The following is a 21195-nucleotide window of genomic DNA, read 5'->3' as shown; positions in this document are numbered from 1 at the left end:
GAAAAGTCTCAAAAAGGGGCACCTGGGTGGCTCAGTCATTAAGCGTCTGCCTTCGGCTCAGGTCATGATCCCAGGGTCCTGCTCAGCAGGAAGCCTGCTTCTCCCTCTCCCACTCCCCCTGCTTGTGTTCTCTCTCTCGCTGTGTCTTTCTCTGTCAAGTAAATAAATAAAATCTTTAAAAAAAAAAAGTCTCAAAAAATTGGAGAAAATAGAAACCCAATTCCCTGGTTACTCCCTACACATAACCCAGTGCTTTGCTGCCTCCATTTGTTTGCCCATGCTAACCTGCCCAAGTGGGTCTTTCCTCATAACCACAGAACATTTTCAAGGCCCAGCCTCGATTGCCACCTTTTCTGTAAGCCTTCTGTGATCTCAAAGCCTCCAAGTTTTTCTCTGGACCCTCCCAGTCCTCTACCATCTCCACCCCCCGTGGCACATGCTCCTTCTCTACCTCACCAGACTGTAAGCTCCTGAAAGGCAGACACCTGTCTACCAGTTGTACTTTACATACAGAGAACCCAGAATACACTTGCAACAAATATTTGTAAAATAAATGCCATTTTCCAAGACGACCAATAACTAAGGCATGGAAATCTGCTTCCGTGCCCTCAACTTTTCCATTCTCCAAAGTTCTGTGCAAAACCCATCGAGCTCTGTTGATCTTCCTTTGCGCTTATTCATATTCAATGAATTTAGTTAGCAGGCTCATATCTATTTTTCTTAATAATTCAAATGGGCATATGCATTGGGCCTACTGATACCCGGAGGCAGTTTTCTGAATTATTTGTAACTTGTGGTCATTGCTTGATGCTTCCTCTTCTCTTTTTCTTCTCTAACCCTTACCCCATCAAGATTCTGGGATGCTGTTGGAGATGGCTAGCCTGGTTTCTTAGAATATCAATGAGAAGTGGTGCTGAAGTGGCCGTCAACAAGAGAAGGGGATGGTTTCTATTACATCTTTTTCATCATCCCACATGCTCCTTGGTGGGCTCCACTCCAGCACTTACTACACTACACTCTAGGAGGTTCTATGTAGAGGTCTACTCCCTTGCCAGACTGTCTCCTGACGGACAGGATTCCTGGCCTCTGTGTGACTGCACAATATTGTGAATGTACTTAGTGCCACTGAGCTGTATACTTTTAAGTGGTTAAAATGGTAGATTTTGGGGCACCTGGGTGGCTCAGTCGGTTAAGCCTCTGCCTTCAACTCAGGTCATGATTTCAAGGTCCTGGGATCAAGTCCCGCATTGGGCTCCTTGCTCAGTGGGGAGCCTGCTTCTCCCCTGCCTACAGCTCCCCTTGCTTGTGCACTCTCTCTCTCTGACAAATAAATAAAACTAAAAAAAAAATATATATATATATATATATAATGATAAACTTTATATTATGTGCATTTTACCACAATATAAAAAAGTAAAAACATTCATGAATGCCTCCCAAGGACCTGGAGCCATGGCCAACACACATTGGCTGAATTCACTGTACACAGGGACAGAAATATAAATCAGACTACACGGGGCACCTGGGTGGCTCAGTCGGTTGAGCGGCTGGCTGCCTTTGGCTCAGGTCATGATCCCAGGGTCCTGGGATCAAGCCCCGCATCGGGCTCCCTGCTCAGTGGGAAGCCTGCTTCTCCCTCTCCCCCCCCCACTGGCTTGTGTTTATGTTCTCTCCCTCAAATAAATAAAATCTTTTAAAAAAATAAAAATTAAAAAAAAATAAATCAGACTACATGACAATTTCAAAGGGGGTCTCCAAATCATTTCTATCAGAAAATCCCTTTGTGGGAGTAAGAAAATTGGTAGGCACTCAGCCACCACCCCACTAGCCCCTGCCCCCACCCCACTAGCTCCTGCCCCCACGACCTTCAAGAATGAAGCACTCAGATACCAACAAGATGTATTTCAAATAGTTTAATTTTAAAAATATGCTATTCAGTGCTAAAATATGTCTTCACTCACTGTTGCCCATTTCCATTTTCTTAAACTTTTTTGAACAAAAAATAAAATCACAAAGTTCAATTAAACATGCAGATTTCAAAGAAGAGGGAATTTTCTAGAAAGTCTGAGCTGAAGGAGTACTGTGGGCAGATGGGTACTGCTGTCAGAACCTCAAATCCTTGCTGGGGGCAGAGTCTGTGGCAGGAGGCAGGGGACCGTAGCAGGAGCAGGGGATGCTGGAATGAAATCTATAGGTGAGAACAGGGAAGGCTGTGTGTGTGTGTGTGTGAACAGGGAAAGCTGTGTGTGTTGCTGTGTGTGTGTGTGTGTGTGTGTGTGTGTGTGTGTGTGTGTGTGTGTGTGTGTGTGTGTGTGTGTGTGTGTGTGTGTGTGTTGGGGGAAGAGGATGGTTGTAGCAGGGGTCAGCAGCTGGAGAGCCCATGAGAGCCACGATAACCTCAGGAATAGGGAGAAGTGCCAGGATAGCAGGAAACCTATCCAGATTTTTCTGCCCCCGTGTAGAGAAGAGCCCTTCCCTTCCCTCCAAAGTCTCTACCAGGCTTTCAACAGCAGCTCACAGGTCCCTAGCCGGATGGGAAAGTTCATGAATCTACAGTCTCCATTCAAGTTCAAGTAACCTAGGCACTCTCTTCTCTAGAGGGTGCCTTCCCCATCTCTTTCCTCCTGTAGAAGTGCCAGCAGCTCAGTCCAGAGGTTCTGGAGCAGAGACTGCTTGCTACCTGGAGGTGACAGATGAACCTTGGGATGGCTGATGCTCCAGCCTATTTGGGGTGCAAAAAAGACATGAATGCTCCTCTTCTCAGGAGCAAGCAGACACAGGTGCCAGGGACGGGAAGATGATGCTACAACCCCAAGTCCTATGTCCAACCTTCCAGCCCAGAAGGCTCCTATGTGCGGGCTCTGGACCCCAGTGCTTGCCCTTACCCCAGCAACAAAGCACAGCCAGAACCAGAATGCAATAAATAGAGGCAGGGGGCCAGGAGGCGAAGGGCGCCAGGACAGTGCTAGCTTTCTGATGCTGTCTGCGGCACCGTGGGCTGGTCCACACAGAAGCGCTTCAGGGGTGGGGCACTGGAGTCTTCCTCTTCCTCAACAACCTAGGAGCAGTCAGAGCATGGAATTATAATAGGGCCACCCCTCTCTACTAGAACCTCCCGCCGACCCTAATTACAGCCCAGAAGAAGGTTACATCTGCAACTTTCTTCCCCTACCTTATAACCTGGAAACACCAGTGTCCCTTGCTGCCTCCCCAACCTGTATTTGATGCTATAAGGTCCAATTCATATTAACGGAGTCTTTTTTTTTAGAAACTGGAAAATCCAAAGTGGTTCCTTACCTGTGTCTCTAGTGGAACTGGTTCTTCCTTCGTGAGGGTGGGAGGTTCATCAGCAACTTCTGAGGCAGGCAGGGAGGGCTCTGAAAAAGCAGCAAGGTCAGGGGCGCCTGGGTGGCTCAGTCAGTTAAGCGTCCGGCTCTTGATTTTGGCTCAGGTCATGACCTCAGGGTCATGAGATTGAGCCCTACGTCAAGCTCCACATGGAGCCTGCTTAAGATTCTCTGTGTCCCTCTCCCTCTCCCCGCCCCTCTAAAAAAAAAAAAAAAAAAAAACAGCAAGATCAGTACAACTGCATAGCCTCCAGCCTCAAGCTGGGGAAGCTTCCCTAAGAGTTATGTAGTGGCTTGTTGGTGGAGGGCAACACTGGCTGGAGAAGCAATATATGTTATCAGAAGAAATGTGCAGGACACAATGCAAAGAGCATAATTTCTGAAGTCAGAAAGCATGAAACGGGAGACACCCAGTTCCACCAGTTACTAGCTATGTGATCTTGGAGAAGCAATTTAACCTTTCTAAGACTCCACTTCCTCGTCTGTACAATGGAATAACACCTATTTCACAGGGTTTTTGAGAGAATTATACCAGGCATCGAATATGACAAGTGCCTTACACAGAGCCTGGTGCTCGATTATGTTGTTTTCTTCTTTCATTCTGTGAGAAGGGAAAATCAACCCTTCCCCAAAAAAGCCCAAACTGTTAACAAATGGTTCAAGGCTGTCAGGCCAGGAGCACCTTCTCTAGCCTCTTCCTCTAAGGAAAAGAAACTTCCAGAGTACAGGCCCCTCCAAGCTGCTCGTCCTGGGTCAACGGTGACTCACCCTCGAGGATCTCCTGGCCCAGAGTAGGGGGCTGGGAGTCATCTGTGCGGAAGTCAGAGGTGTGTGCTGGGCTCAGGGACTCACTCTGCTGGGGGCTGGGGCTTGAGTTGGTGCTGCTGTCCACCTTGAGTTGATAGACATCGGATACAGAACTCTGGTTGCTATTTTCATCTGAAAACCAAACATGACAAAGGCAACAGCTGAGAGTAGTAATGTTTCTTGAGAGTAACTCGGTACAGAGCCAAGGGCCTGGTGTCTCCTCAAGCAGCCATGGGCACAACCAAATGCAATGATCGCTGCTCAGATGCCCCCTGAGCCAAAGGCAAACAAACAAAGGTAGGGCAAATGATCAACAGTCTAAGTTGATTAATTTAAACATTTTCTATTTCACAACATATATTCTAAGCACCAGATGCAGCCAAAATCTTTCAGTTTATGCCACATTTATATTTCAGGAAGGTCAGGATAAGCTTAGTAACCCCTTCTTTACTACCCACCAACTGTAACTTGGACCTGGTATTTTCTCACTATCCAGTGGAAGGGAGTGACGTAGCTATGCCTCTCAACCTTTCTCACGACACAGGATGTGCAGAAAATGCTAAAATCTGCCCGGCCTTCTTGGCTATCTCAAGGAGGGTGGTGGTATCTGAAAGTGGTCACACAGGCCCTTCAGCAGCCCAGGCTCCACTTGACCACCTCAAGGGTAAGAAATTCCCACCGGGGAAGGTCTGTCTGAAGGCTGCAAGTCACCACCTGAGTTAAACACTCAGGAGTCAAAAACTCCTTCCTCCCCCTCACCTGCAGCAGCCGGCACCCAGCCTGATTAGCCTGACTGCTCTGACATCTCCTCCTCTCCTGCCACCGTAGGGCAGGCCGCCTCCTCTCTGGCCTGGCCTCCTGCAACAGCTCCCCCCGACTGCACTTCCTTCAATCACCTGTACTTCACACCATCACCAGAGTTATTCTAAATCCTTCCGGGGCTCTCTGCTGCCCAAAGGATATAATTCAAATTCCAGGGCTTCCCCAGGGCAGGCACAGATGGCCCTATCACAACCTACAAAATCTTTTCTGATCTCCAAGCTCACGGCCGCGGACCTCCCACACTCAAGCCTTGACTCCAGCCACGCGGACTTACTGAGGCCCCACTTCACACACAGGTGTCCAGTGGGACTGCTCTTTCCAGTCTTCCTGGAAAGCCCCGATACAGACCACTACTCAGCTCAAGCATCACCTCCTCCGTGAGCCCCAGGTTCCAGGCTCCCTTGGGTGGAAATGACCAGCTTCTCTATTATGCTCCTGTTGTATCCTACGCACACCTACACTCATTATTTTACACACCAATTTCCTTCCATTACACTCTGTGCAGGCAGGCTTTGTGGCTTACTTGCCCCGGAATCTCCAGTGCGGTACACAGTACCTGGCACACAGGAGGTCATTAAATGTTCACTGAATGAAAGGGATGGGATGGTGGCCAGATTGAGGAAATGGAGCCTCGTATGTCTCCCAGAGCTTTGTGATTATTGGACACCCCACACACAGCTAGAAAACTGTTCCCTTGTATTCCCCTTCTTCTATCATACTCGCTGAACTTGGGGGGGCTGAGGGAGAGGTGGAGGGGGGATACCTGCACACTCCCAGTCTTGTTCCAAAGGGAAAATCATAAGCCTTTTCTAGTCTTTACTCCTACAAAGACAGGATCTTCTACGCTAAAACTGAAGCAGCATTTTACTATAAAAAGAATAAAGCTCTGTCACTTTTGAGCTTAGGCAAACTCTTCTCTGAGCATTGGTTTCCTTCCATAGGGCTGATGATAACTGCCTGCTTTATGTCACAGGCAAAACAAGAAGCTCAAGTGCAAGTCCTTCTGAACAGCAGCTGCCACGCAGGTGTGAAGGGTTCTCTGGGACTGCGGTGCCAACACAGGCGGGACATTTACTGAAGACCAGTTGGTTCAGGAGGTGGAACTTGGCTAAAAGTGGACAGGAGAGGCCCTGGCTTTGGGCGGCCTACTCTAAGGCACTATCATCATAAAACATACCATGTAAAGAAAAGAGCTTCTGATCCAGAAAGCCAGGACCTAACATGGGGTCTGTCACTTACTGGTTATATACCTTGAGATACAGAACTTCAGCTCTCTGAGCCTCGGTTTCCCTAAATGGCAAATGAAGCTCCAATCATCTACCTTGCAGGGTTGCTGTGAGGTTTAAATGAAAAGCCGTGATGTAAAGTGCCAGCAAGATACGAGCAGAACAGCAAGCACTGAAGTGACACATGGAACTTTCTTTTCGTTATTAATGGGTTCATCTAAGTGCTGCTTTTCCTGCAAGGAAGACACATGGATGCAACTCACCCTGGAATTCAAGAAGGAGAGAGGAATTGGCTGAGGCATCAGAGGGAAAGCCATTAGGTTCCCGGGCTGCTGAACTGTTCGATTTTGACTTTTCTTTCTAGAAAAGGAAAAAAAGAGGAACATGACAGAGCCAAGCAGGAGATCCACAGAGAGGGAGAAGGGTGCTATGTGAGACACCACAGAAGTCTGGATTAGGACTGAACAGGAACAACGACAACAGTGTGAGAATCCAGGACCCAAGGAATAACAGAATCCTGGACAAGGTGTCCCCAAGCCTCAGTGTCTCTTCTCTATCTTGTAAAATGGATCCTGCTGGCACTAATATCATGACTCAAAAGTGAGAGGCAGATACGTAGGCTTCCACTAGAGCTCCCTGTGGTTCTCTTCTGCTTTCTGCCCTGAGCTGAATGCTCTATCCCACCCTTCCCTATGTGGATGGAACAGAAATACAGAGTACTCATTTGAGAAGGATTCCTGTTTTGGTAGCACAGCAGGAAAAAGGGAAAAAAACGGGCCTCTGATTGGACCCAGGAAGGAGTCACTTTATATGTAACACAAGCAGTGACAGGACAAAGGGGCCCTGCTAGCCTGATTACTGACCAATCAAGCCATCCATTCAGAATGACCCCAGGTCTACCTCTGCCTATAACACCATTTCCTTCAAGCAGGATGTAGGTTACACATGTGGGGAAACAGTGTGAAGGTAAGCACAAGCTTGCAAGAAACGAGCCCAAAGGAAAAGAAATAAATCCATCCAAAAATTTCCAAATGAGAGCATCTCAACAGCCAAAAGTTTAAATCTGGGTAATCTCAGATTTACTAATTTATACTTTTTAAACATGTCTATTTACTATACATGCATTTAACTTTTGTTAATAACTCAATCCTCTCTGCAATGAATCAACTGCACACATTCATGTACTGCTTTCCCTTCACTTGTTTCATATGCAGACATTTTAATGCAATTACACTTCACATTTAACCAAAGAAGCTACATAAACACAATTTTTAAAAATTTACTTATTTATTTAGAGAGAGCACACGCTTGAGCGGGGGGGGGGGGTAGTGGGAGAGGGAGAGAGAATCCCAAGCAGACTCCATGCTGAGCAGCAGCAGCAGAGCCCAATGTGGGGCTCGATCCTACAACACTGTGATCATGACCCGAGCCGAAATCAAGAGTTGGACACCCAACCGAGCCACCCAGGTGCCCGCAACCGAAAACTTTTAAATGTACACTGCATAGAGTTTGTGTCAAGATAATCTACTCTCTCATCAGTGATGTCCCACTCCCCCTTGGATCCTTCCCACTCCTTCTTCATCAATTTGATCATTTCCCATTTCCCTAATCTAGCAGGTCTATACTAGTACCTCAGAAGATGGCCCTCTACCATGGACCACTGGAGGGCATATAAACTGAGGGGCCTCAGCAAACACATGAGAAGCCCTTGGGAGACACAAAAGGAACTGGGTCCCGGGCAGGGAGAATTTGAATTAGGAAAGGGCCAGGGACTTACATGTGAGAAATGGATTGGGGTGGGGAAAGGCTTTCTACCAGTGCCTCCCACTCCCCATTCACATGCCCAAGAGATTTAACTGCATCTCTGTGGATAACGGCACCACTAGAGCCAGGGCTAGATGAAAAATCAAGGGTGGCTCCAGAGCTGCCCTAACTTTCACCCACCAACTCCCTGTGGCTGGCAATGACAAGGAAGGATGGCGGCTCCCAGATAAAGGTAGCACCTCAAGACTGGTACTAGGGAGTCCCCTGGGAGGGAGGGGAAGAGGGAGTGGGGGCAAAGGAAAGGCTGAATCCTGAAGCTCACCCAATGACCTAAATTCACTGAGAGGAAGGAAAACCACAGCCTGGGCTTACATCCTCCCTCAGTTACATATTGCTAGCCAAGGCAGCTCAGAGTCCCCAGGGAACAAAAAATGAGTGCACAGAAAAAACTAGCCAGACACTGGAAGAAACAAGCCCCATTAAAGACAATAAATAGAACAAGCTGTACCAGAAGAAGGAGACTAAGAGAACACAAGAATTTAAATAAAACAGTAAGTCTCAGGGTACCTGGGTGGCTCAGTTAGTTGAGTGCCCGACTCCTGATTTCGGCTCAGGTCATGACCTCCGGGTGATGAGACTGAGCCCCCCCCACTGGGCTCGGGGCTGAGCATCCGGAGCCTGCTTAGGATACTTTCTTTCCCTCTCCCCTTCTCCTCTCCCCCTCAACTGGTGTGTGGTGCTCTGTCTTCCAAAAAAAAAAAAAAGAAGAAGAAAAAAAAATCTTAAAAATAGTAAGTCTCCTCAGAAAGATAAGGATACTGGAAAGTTGTTTTGAAGAACCACCAACTGAGGAAATTTGGTATGAATAATGTAATTGTTGAAAATAAAAATTAAGTGAATGAGTCTAGTAGGAGAAATAGATACAGCTGAAAATGAGCAAAAACTGGGTTGAGAAATCAGAATACATGAGAAAAGAATGAAGAGATGAAACAAATGAGAAGAAAGGGAAAAACAAAGCTAGATATGAACATCACAGGATATTCTTACAGAAGTCCTAGAAGAGCAAAGATAGGGAAGAAATTCTAAGTTTCCAGGAATACAAGAGGACCACCTAGGAAGAATCAAGAAAAATTAGACTGACACTAGACTGTTCAATAGCAACACCAGAAGCACAACAATTGAGTAATAGTTTCAAAATGCTGGAAGAAAACCCAGAATTTTAGATGTAGGTAAAATAATCAGTTAAACATAAAAAATGAAACAAGGATACTTTCAAGAGTAAAAAGATATTTTCAGAAAGTTTTCTCCACAAAAGCTCTCTTCAACAAAACTCTTGAAAGATACGTTACAACAAGAAAAGAAATGAATCTGGGAGAAAGCAATAATAGGTGCAAAGAGTGTATAATCTGTAACACTTACTTTGTCTAACCAAGCATTGACTAAAACAAGAAACATCTGTAAAAACTGAAATATCTGAACTGAATACCTGATCTGAAATTCCAGTCAAAACTAAAGATAGGGTAGGGATGGAAGTGGGGGAGGGGTGAAGGAGAAGCGGTTAAAAATGTGTTATGGGTGTTACCAGGTTCCAAGGGTAAAAGCAGATTTTTTTTTTAAGATTTTATTTATTTATTTGACATAGAGAGAGAGACAGCAAGAGAGGGAATACAAGCGGGGGGGCGGGAGAGGGAGAAGCAGGCTCTCCGCTGAGCAGGGAGCCTGACGTGGGGCTCCATCCCAGGACCCTGGGATCATGACCTGAGCCAAAGTCAGATGCTTAACCAACTGATCCACCCAGGCACCCCTAAACACAGATTTTTGATAAGCTTCATACATTGACAGGGAAGAATAGTAAGTATAAGTCTTACTAAGTTAGAGGTAGGCAATAGAAAAATGAAAACAGAATGCAGAACTTTCAAATCAGCAAAGAAAAATTTGTCTAGCCATCATGAAGCAAAGAGAGAAAAAAAAGTGTATTATGGCAAAAATCCTTGTCCATTTTTTTTTAAAGATTTTATTTATTTATTTGACAGAGAGAGACATAGCAAGAGCAGGAACACAAGCAGGGGGAGTGGGAGAGGGAGAAGCAGGCTTCCCGCTGAGCAGGGAGCCCGATGCGGGGCTTGATCCCAGAATCCTGGGATCATGACCCGAGCCGAAGGCAGATGCTTAACGGGTGAGCCACCCAGGCGCCCTCCTTGTCTGTATTAATAGAATTTTTAGGTGGTCACACTTCCCCAGCCTTCCTGGCCACTAGATGTCATATAAGCTATTACAAACACACATAGTAAATACATATGTCCTGAGGCAATTTCTAGAAGACTCCTACTAATCTTCATGAAAATTCTATCGGCCCATCCTTCCACTTCTCTGCTACTTAGAGCCTAAGCGTGTAGAATGAATGGCTGGATCTTGACCTTGGAATACAAGGTCAAAACTAGAGCAGAGGAATGGGGAGTTACTTAACAGGTATAGAGCTTAGTTTTGCAAGATGAAGAAGCCTAGAGATTGACTGCACAAGGTGAATGTACTTTTTTTTTTTAAAGATTTTTATTTATTTATTTGCGAGAGCGAGAATGAGAGAGAGAGAGAGCACATGAGAGGGGGGAGGGTCGGAGGGAGAAGCAGACTCCCCGCTGAGCAGGGAGCCTGATGCAGGACTCGATCCCGGGACTCCAGGATCATGACCTGAGCCGAAGGCAGTCGCATAACCGACTGAGCCACCCAGGCGCCCAAGGTGAATGTACTTAATACCACTAAACTGTACACTTAAACACAAAAATAAAAAAATACACTGTACACCTAAAAATGGCTAAGATGGTAAATTTTATGGTATGTTAAACTAAAATTAAGAGTCATTACTCTCTAAAAAAGTTTAGAAAAAAAAGGATCAGAAAGGTTGGAAGAAATCTGAGCCCTGGGGACTTCTGGAGCAGAACCACACCAGCCCTGGACTACATGCTTCTAAGCACTAGCCTTAGAGGATTAAGGAAAAGAGTAAAATAAACTTCTTAAACTACAGCTATTTTGAGTTTTCTGTCACCCACAGCAAATCTTAATGCTAATACACCCAATAAACAAAAAACATGAAACAGGTGACAAAAAAGAATTTCACAACACACTAATCCAACATAAATCAAAAGGAGACAGGGTAGAAATTGTAATATCAAATAAAATTGAAATTGAGGAGAAAAAGTTTTGGATATAAGGGACAAAGAAGGACATTATATACTAGTAAAATGAATGACAGGACAAAATGACATAATAATAATGGCATAATCATATAAATACATCAAAAACAGAGCTTCAAACATAACATGACAAGTGACTCATCAGCCATGAAGAAGCAAACATATCAACAATTTCACACACCCTTTTCAGAAACATAATAGGACAAACATACAAAAAATAAGCAAAGATATGGAAGATTTGGGTTAACATAATAAATGCTTCAATTGTTTAATTTCATCCCTAGAGAGTATATTTGGGTTTTTTTTAAAGATTTTATTTATTTATTTGAGAGAGAGAGAATGAGAGAGAGAGAGCATGAGAAGGAAGAGGGTCAGAGGAGAAGCAGACTCCCCGCTGAGCGGGGAGCCCGATGTGGGACTTGATCCCGTGACTCCAGGATCATGACCTGAGCTGAAGGCAGTCGCTTAACCAACTGAGCCACCCAGGCGCCCAAGAGTATATTTGTTTTAATCACAAGTGAATGGCCTGAAAATCAATCATGTACCAGACAAGATCACAAAAAAAGTCCCAATAATCCCAAAGAACTAATATCCTACCAATTCAATAAAATCAGTACACCAATCTTAAAAAGACAGTTAAAGAACAATCTCACATATCTAGAAATTAAAATTCATTCTATTAGTACTTGCTTTGGCAGCACATATACTTAAAAAAAAAAAAAGAAAGAAACATTCTATTAAATAAACTTTGGATTAAAGAGGAAACCAAAGAGGAACTTATGAAAAACTTAAAACTTAATTACACCATCAATGACATTTTGACATTCATATATGTCAAAATTTGGGAGAAGACTAAAGTGAAATGTATTTTATTTTTAACTAATCTCTACGCCCAATGTGGGCCTCAACTCATGACCCTGAGATCAAGAGTTGCATGCTCTAAGGAGTGACCCAGCCGGGCACCCCAAAAGCGAAATATATTTTTTTAAAAAAGAAGGGGTGCCCACCTGGCTCAGTCGGAGGAGCGAGTGAGTCTTGATCTTGGGGTTGGGAGTTCAAGGCCCACATTGGGCATAGAGATTACTTAAATACATAAAACTTTAAAACCGTATAAAAAGGGGCTCCTGGGTGGCTCAGTGGGTTAAGTGTCCACCTTCAGCTCAGGTCATGATCCCAGGATCCTGGGATGGAGCCCCACATTGGGCTCCTTGCTCAGCGGGGAGCCTGTTTCTCCCTCTTCCTCTGCCTACCACTCCCCCTGCTTGTGTTCTTTCTCTCTGTCAAATAAGTAAAATCTTAGAAAGGAAGGAAGGAAGGAAAGTAAAAAAAAAAACCTAGAAAAAAAGAGCTAAGTTCAGAACAAGGAGCCAGAAAAAGAACAACAGAGTAAACCCAATAAAACAAAACAGAAAATTACAATGGCAAAAACTAATGAAATAGAGAACAAAGCAAACAAAAAAAGATCAACAAAAATTACATTTTTTATTTTCATTTTAAAGATTTTACTTATGTATTTGACACAGAGAGAGAGAGAGAGAGATGGCGTGCACACACACAAGCAGAGGGAGAAGCAGGGAGCCCAATGTGGGACTCGATCCCAGCACCCTGGGATCATGACCTGAGCCCAAGGCAGACACTTAACCGACTGAGCCACCCAGGAGCCCAAAACATTTTTTAAATAGACTTCAGGAGAGACAATGAACCAGATCATATTATGGAAAAAACACAAATAACATGTGAAAGAGGTAAAATAATTACCAATATAACAGAGACTTTGAAGTACATAAGAAAATCACAAATAACTACATACCAACACATGTGAAAACTCTGATCAGTGTTCAGGGTATTGCTGGCATCTGAACAGGCCAATTAATTCCTCATTATACAAGACTGAGTCATGCACTGCCAAAAGTTTAGCATTACTGGCCAACCGAAAAGTGCCCTGCCTCATTTCTAAACACAACTGGGGATATGAAGAAAGTGGAGGACCTAGCACTGAACCCTATTAAAGAACCAATGGTCTATTTGCATTGCATAAATTTCTAGGAAATATATAAAATGCAAAATAAGTACCAAAAAAAGAGAAAACCTAAATGCATCAATCACCGTTAAAGCTACCATGATGACAGTTAACACCCCTCCACCAAAGGCCCAGAAAGTACTAAAGGTGACTTCTACCAAACTTTCTCATTTTATACCAGTTGTTCTAGAAATCAAAAGAGGGGAAAGTGCCTAATTTGTTTTAGGAGGCGAATGCAATCTTAATACCATAACAAGGTAAAGACAGCATAATAAAAGAAAATTGTAGACCAATTTCACTTATGAATCAGATGCAAATATCTTAAATGAAATATCTGTGAATTAAACACCACATTCTATGGGGGGGAAAGAAAGCATATCCAAGTAGGATTTCTCTTAGGCCTACAAGAATGTAAAAGTTTCAACATCAGACGCTTTATTAATATAATTCACCATACTAATACATTACAGATTAGAGGAGGAAATCTGCATGCTGGATAAAGCCCAACATCTATTCATAATTTTTTTTTAAGATTTTATTTATTTATTTGACAGAGAGAGACACAGTGAGAAAGGGAACACAAGCAGGGGGAGTGGGAGAGGGAGAAGCAGGCTTCCCATGCAGCAGGGAGCCCGATGCGGGGCTCCATGAGGGCCTTGATGCAGGGCTCAATCCCAGGACCCTGGGATCATGACCTGAGCCGAACGCAAACACTTAACAACTGAGCCACCCAGGCGCCCATCTATTCATAATTTTTAATGAATCTTAGAAAACTAAAAAGAGGGGGCGCCTGGGTGGCTCAGTTGGTTAAGCGACTGCCTTCAGCTCAGGTCATGATCCTGGAGTCCCGGGATCGAATCCCACAGCGGGCTCCCTGCTCAGCAGGGGGTCTGCTTCTCCCTCTGACCCTCTTCCGTCTCGTGCTCTCTGTCTCTCATTCTCTCTCTCTCAAATAAATAAAATCTTTAAAAAAAAAAAAGAAAACTAAAAAGAGAAGGGAATTTTTATTTTGATAAAGGCTAATCTTCCCAAAAACCTACAGCAAGACAGAAAATTCATCCTACTTAATATTAATAAATTTATAATTTAGTATAAATTATATATAAATTAATATAATTTAGTATAATTTAATATAATATTATAAATAAAAGTCACACTAGCCCAGGAGGAAATAAACAACAACAAAATAGAATGCAGAACTCAAAAACATCTAGATATGACTATGGCACACAACAGAGCTGACATCACAAATCAAGAGAGAAAGGATAGGTTATTTAGTAATAGTATTAGGGCAAATAGCTCTCTGTATGATGGAAAATTAAAATTAGATTCATATCTCCATCATTAAACAATATATCCAAAACATAACAGATGGAGACGTTCTTTATGACCATGCAGTGGAGAATAATTTTGAAACAAGACTCAAAAAGCAAAAACCTTAAGAAGAAGTTGATTAGGGCGCCTGGGTGGCTCAGTTGGTTAAGCGACTGCCTTCAGCTCGGGTCATGATCCTGGAGTTCCTGGATCGAGTCCCGCATCGGGCTCCCTGCTCAGCGGGGAGTCTGCTTCTCCCTCTGACCCTCCCCCCTCTCATGCTCTCTCTCTCTCTCTTTCTCAAATAAATAAATAAACAAAATCTTAAAAAAAAAAAGAAACCATATTTAAAAAAAAGAAAAGAAGAAGTTGATTAATTCGACACAAAAAAATTAAAGGCCTGTTACTGACAAAGTTATCAGACAGGCAACATGTCAGAGATATCTGCAAGGTACAAATCTGACAGGAGTTTTCTGTGTCTAGGATATCAACGAATCCATGCAAATCAGAAAGGTAAAGACAGGAAACCCAAAACAAAAATACGCAAAAAAAGAAAAAACAGAGAAGAGGATATTCAAATGAATTCAAAAAGGAAATCTGAACGGAAACCTGAAGAGATGAAATCATCCATCTCATGAGTAATCAGGGAAATGTAAAATAAACAAAAAGATCTAGCAGCCTGGCAGGACTGACAGTATCAAATGCTGGTGAAGTTGTAGAAATGGGAAGCCCCTGGCATTCCTGGGGAAGTGTACTAACTACACTGGTGCAGCCCTTCTGGGGAAAGATTGGGCAGTTGTTTTTTGTTTGTTTGTTTTAAGATTTTATTTATTTCACAGAGCGAGCGCACAAATAGGGGAGCAGCAGAGGGAGAGGGAGAAGCAGGCTCCCCACTGAGCAGGGAGCCCGACATGGGGCTTGATCCCAGGACTCCAGGATCATGACCCACATGGAAGGCAGACGCTTAATGACTAAGCCACCCAGGCGTCTCTCAGGCAGCAGTTATTAAAAACAATTGGTGGGGCGCCTGGGTGGCTCAGTCGTTAAGCGTCTGCCTTCGGCTCAGGTCGTGATCCCGGGGTCCTGGGATCGAGCGCCGCATCGGGCTCCCTGCTCCGCGGGAAGCCTGCTTCTCCCTCTCCCACTACCCCTGCTTGTGTTCCCTCTCTCGCTGTGTCTCTCTCTGTCAAATAAATAAATAAAATCTTAAAAAAAAAGATATTTAAAAGTACTAACTATAAAGCAAAAGATTATTTTGTCTACATTAAAATTAACAACTGTGGGGCGCCTGGGTGGCTCAGATGGTTGAGCATCTGCCTTTGGCTCGGGTCGTGATCCCAGAGTCCTGGGATCGAGCCCCACGTCCCACTCCTGGCTCAGCAGGGAGCCTGCTTCTCCCTCTGCCTCTACCCCTGCTCATGCTCTCTCGCTCTCTCTGTATCTCTGTGTCTCGAATGAATAAATACAATCTTTAAAATAATAATAATAATAATAAAATTAACAACTGTGACTGAAGGCAGCCTACAGAAAGTGCAAAGGCAAGCCGTGGAATGGAAAAAGATTTGGATAGTATATAATCAATAAAGGATTTGTATCTAGAACACAGAGAATTCCTACTAAGTCATAAGGAAAAAACAATCAAATGGATTAAAGAGGCATTTTCTGAAACAGGAAATCCCAAAGGTTCAATCCTAAACATTGAAAAGGTACTCAAACTTGTTGGTAATTACATACTTAGCAAATTAAAATCACAAGATATTTTTACATATAAGTAACAATACCAACATTGATGATGATTCGGAGCTATGAGAACTCTCCTATTTCTCTGGTGGGAATACAGATTGGTACAATCACTCTGAGAAACAATTTAGCATTAGCTACCATAGGTCAACATATGCATACTCTAAGACCCAGCAATTCCACTCCTAAGAATATATCCTAGGAAAACCCACGCATTTGCTGACCCATATACCAAATAAGAACGTTCACAGGAACACTGTTCCTACTACCCTAAATTGGGAATAATCCAAATATCCATCTACAGGAGGATTAGAGAGGTAAATCATGGTACAGGCCTATAATAAAATTCCATACAGCAATGAAAAGGGACAAATGGCTCCAAAGAAAACATGGATGAATTTTACAAACATAATACTGAGCAAAAAAAAGCAAGACACACAAAAATAGATGATGCTGTTTACATACAGTTAAAAGTTTTTACAAATGAGTAGAGAAGTGATAAGAGAAGCAAAAGTAGGAGAGAGATTTCCTCTGGCGAGGGAGGGGAAGCTGGGAAGAGTCAAACAGAGGTCTTAGGAAGTTGGCAATGCTCCGTTTTTTGACTTGGGTGGTTTTTACAAGGGTGCCAGTTTTATGTTTCTTCATTATACCATACATTTATGTTTTTTATACTTTTCTGTATGTGTTTTATATTTGAGCTTTTTGAAAACAATTAGGGAAAAAAAGTTGGAGACAATCTGGGCATTTATCGCTCAGGGAAGGTGTAGATAAATGTGGCCACTGCATATAAGAGAATGAAATGCAAGATTCAAAGGTAGTAACTCACAGAAGCGTGGACAGTTCTCAAAAACAAGGTTGAACAAAAGGAAAGAAACAGAAGTTTTTAGCACAATGCTCTATAAATTTTAAAATACAAACATGATACAATGCTATGTATTTTTCTTCTCTTCTCTTTTTTAAAGATTTCTTTATTTATTTTAGAGAGCGAGCGAGAGCGTGCAAGCACGAGCACGAGCAGCAGAGGGAAAGGGAGGAAGAATCTGAAGCAGGCCGCACACGAGTGCAAAGCCCGATGTGGGGCTCGATCTCACAACCCTGAGACCACAACCCAAGCCGAAACCAAGAGGTGGACGCTCAACTGACTGCACCCTCCGTGTGCCCCAATGCTATGTATTTTTCAAGAATACACAGCTATCCACATAAACCCATGGAAGAAGAATTGGGAAAGTATATATACATATAAAACACATAGAATACACTATAGTGGATAGCTAATCAGGGAAGAGCAGGAGTTAGCAAGCTTCTTCTTACAGGGCCAGATAAGAAATATTTTAGGCTTTGCATGCGAGTAGGTCTTAGGGCAACTACTCAACTCTGCCATTACAACTCAAAAGCAGACACAGACAATAAGGAAACCAATGGGCATAGCTGTGTTCCAATAAAACCATATTGACAATCACAAGGCTGTGGTTCACCAAGCCTTAGAAAAAAAGAATGGGTTAAGAAAAGGGAATAAAGGGGAGAAATAATAAAGTAAGAGAGGCTTTGCATGGATCAACCACACAGGGTGCCTTGAAGTACTTTCGACTCAATTTTGGGAAATAAATTCCTTTATTACTAAGAGAAAATCAAGGAAAGAACAAAAGGAAGTAAACAGTACCTTTTTGTTGTTTTGATTTTCTTCCACACTTACCTCCTTGCTATCTGTCACAGGAACCCATTTAAATATCCTAAGGGACGTGTCACCAACGGTCACCCACTTTTTCTCCCTGAAAGAAAGACATTTCTTAAAACCGATAATAATGAAACAGATTTTTTGTTCATAATGTGATTTTCTACTTCTCAGCAGATCATTCCTTCAATCTTTTAAAAAATTTTTAAATTTAAGTTTATTTAATTTCAGTCATCTCTACACCCAACGTGGGGCTCAAACATACAACCCCGACTTCAAGAGTCACATGCTCTTCCAACTGAGCCAGCCACGTGTCCCAAGCTCCTTCAATTTTAAATGCCTTCTAAACTTACTTCCCATCCAATTATACCTTTACCTTACTTTGCAAAATCATCCCTTCCAGAAAGACTTCTCTATCAAATTCCCTTGGCTCTGAGACTTGCCTTTTCTCAGTGTACCAAAGCTCTTTTTACCTCCCAGACTACACCCATATTGAGTATCCGCACATTTTCACACTCAGGTATCTACCTGGCATTACTTCTCTTTGAAAAATTAATTCAATTCCACTGATATTTATAAAGCCCTGTTATACAAGGCCCTACAGGAGATAAAGAATGTATAAGATACGGTCCCACATAGCACATAGGAATAAAAAACTAAGTAAGGACATCATTGTGATACACGAAGGTGATAAGGAAGTTGAGAAGGCTGAAAGACGGTAAAACTGGGCTATGGCATAGAAGGAGAATTCTTAGGACTCCTGTGTAACTCTATGTTGAAACATGATTCCATTTAGAAATAATCGCAGGTGCAGCATAAGATGCTTCTAAGTCTTACATTGGTTTCTGAAGGAGGTGAAGACGGGGCCACGAAAAGAGTGCTTTAAGGTTTTATCTTACAGAGAAAATTACTTTTGAGATAAGCCTTAAAAAAAATAAGCCTAAAAAAAATTTCCCCCATTTGGGGAACTGCAAGTGACATTTTTGAATAAGGACCAGATTATGGACAAGCAGAGTTGGGGAGTCTGAAGTATGACTTCTGAACTTGTCAATTCCAAATGTGAGGTTACAAAAAAGCAAAAAAAAATAACTGTTGTGACTGCTGATATTGATGATGCTGTTTAGCAAACAGAAAGAAGAATGAACACAGACTTAGGAAATTGAAATTAATTCCTGGACAGACCACTCCACTTCCTCACTGATTCAACAAATACTATACATGACCCTGTGATAGACCCTGGGCACGCAGGCAGCAAGATGTACAGCTCCTAGCTTCACAGAGCCTCATTCCAGTTGGAAACTGACATCAAACAACTCATTTCACAGTCACTTAATCATTAGGTTTAACCACATCAAACTGCCACTTCTGTTAAGTTAAAAAGTCAAATATAGGAAATGTCTTATGATTCAGTCTAATACAACTGTGGAAAGTTCTATGAAGGGGACCTGGTTTAGATTAGGGATCTTGAAAGGTGTCCCTCGAGAAAGCATTTTTATCCAGAGCTAGGAGTTAACTAGGCAAGGAGGAGGAGAGGGTAGAGGATGTCAGGCAGCATGTCAGCCAGCAACCCCCCGGAAAGAGGGCAATTTGAGCCAGTCTGGTGAGGCAGCAAGCACCATCTTTAGTCTTTAACCTAAGAGCAAGAAGAGGTCACTGAAGCATTGCTTCTATAGCAGGGGAGTACTACGATAGTATTTACACTTGAGAAAAGTGAAATCACTGACTGCAATGTGACAAATGGACTGGGTAATGAAGCAAGAGTTGAAGCAAGCTAAGAGTTCCAGGTGAGAGAGGATGGTCATCTGGCCTAGGCTGCTGGAGTTGGGCCGGGGGGGCGGTGGGCAGAGGGCCAGAAGAGAAAGGTGTGGTGATTCTTAGGTTTCACCTAAAAACTCTAAGAGGATTAGATTTGGAGGGGGTAAAAATCATTAATTATGTAACTAACATGTAGGAGTCCCAACTACATATAAAACCCTTATGTACAAAGAGATAAAGAACTTGTGGGGAATTGAACACATAAACACGCAAAAAAAAAAAAAAAAAAATCCAAGGTAATGATGCCCCTATAGGGGGTGGAGGTCTTGGGAAGGAAGGCTTCCTGGAGGGAGCTAATCCCTTCCTGGGCTTTAAAACTATTACTAGTTGCCAGAGAAAAGGACTCAAGAAGTTGGAGCAAACAGTTGGCTGTTAATAATGCATCGGAATTCCTGATACAAAATAGGCGGTCAACCGGCCCGCCGTTTCCAAATGAGGGTAGGTCTCGACTCCTTCACCAACAACTCGTAGCACCAAGAAAAAGAAAGCCACACGGTTCCGTGTGGGCCAGTATTGGGGGAAAGAGAGGGGTTTTGATTCCGATGACCACACCTGCTCTCGTCACAAGAGCTCTCACCAAACTTAAAACGAGTTAATACATAGAGCGCTCGGCCTGGCCGGCGGGAACCCCCCCAGAGATTGTTAGCTGTATACTGGGCAGCTCAGAACGCGAAAGGCTTCTCAGACCCGCGGCCGAAGGGAGGAAGCCGCGAGATCCTGCGTGCGACCGAAGCCCCAAAGCCCCAGCGATGCCGGAAGCCGACAGCCCCTCCGGGAGATTCGCGGCCCTCCGGCAGGTGGGCGGACCCGCGAGCCGGGCGACCCCCTGATTGGTGGCAGTCGGCGCGCCCTCTGACCTCACGCCGACGCGAGCTGCACCCTCCTCCCGTCTTCCCCCGCTTCCCCCCTCCCCCCAAGCGTCTGCGGGTCGGCTCCCACCCCGCCAGCCAGTCCCGCGCGCCTCTGGGCCTGGGCCGGCGACTGCGCCGGCACCCTCGGGCCCGGCCCCTCACCATTTCCGCACTTTCTCGATGGCCGCCATCACCTTCTTGATGTCGTCCTTGGCCCGACTGCGGGTCTCGGCCCGGACCGACCGGCCCGACATGGCGGCAGCGGGAGCGGCGGGGGCCGGGACACTGCTCCCAAGACACGGGGAATCGCGCGCCTCACGCGCCGCCGCCCGCCCGCCGCAGCAGCGTCACCGCGGCCGTCGCCACTTCTGTGCGCGCGTGCGCGAGGAAGTGCGCGCACACGCCCGCCTCTTGGGGCTCGAAGCCTCAGCGCGCCTGCGCGCCCCGCCCCGGGCGGCCCTCCCTGGGCGCCCCGGGAGTCCCCTCGGCCACCAAGGAAGCCGGGGTACGCGGCGGGCGGGCGGCACGTGCTGCGGGAAAGGCGAGGTGTGAGGCGCTTCCAGTGGGGTCCCTGGCTCTCAGGGGGTTTGGAGGTTGGCACCTTTGTCCTCTGGCCATGGTTGCTG

General features: G+C 44.4%; 1 protein-coding gene across 1 annotated transcript; it reads right to left on the bottom strand.

Annotated features, from left to right (window-relative positions):
- Positions 1–2307: 2307 nt before the first annotated feature.
- Positions 2308–20944, bottom strand: BCL7B (BAF chromatin remodeling complex subunit BCL7B). Its single transcript, XM_028110265.1, has 6 exons — positions 20732–20944; positions 17925–18000; positions 6466–6562; positions 4116–4286; positions 3298–3377; positions 2308–3058 (listed from the first exon to the last, which is right to left on the bottom strand). Exons 1-6 carry the CDS (start codon positions 20821–20823, stop codon positions 2966–2968), a joined length of 609 nt encoding a protein of 202 aa, XP_027966066.1. The 5' UTR covers positions 20824–20944; the 3' UTR covers positions 2308–2965.
- Between the last annotated feature and the right edge of the window lie 251 nt (positions 20945–21195).

Source organism: Eumetopias jubatus, unplaced genomic scaffold (assembly GCF_037043125.1).
Source record: "Eumetopias jubatus isolate StellerSeaLion01/CBP00866 unplaced genomic scaffold, mEumJub1_p1.0 scaffold_12, whole genome shotgun sequence".
NCBI classification, from domain to species: domain Eukaryota; kingdom Metazoa; phylum Chordata; class Mammalia; order Carnivora; family Otariidae; genus Eumetopias; species Eumetopias jubatus.
This window is presented reverse-complemented; position numbering and strand designations above follow the sequence as displayed.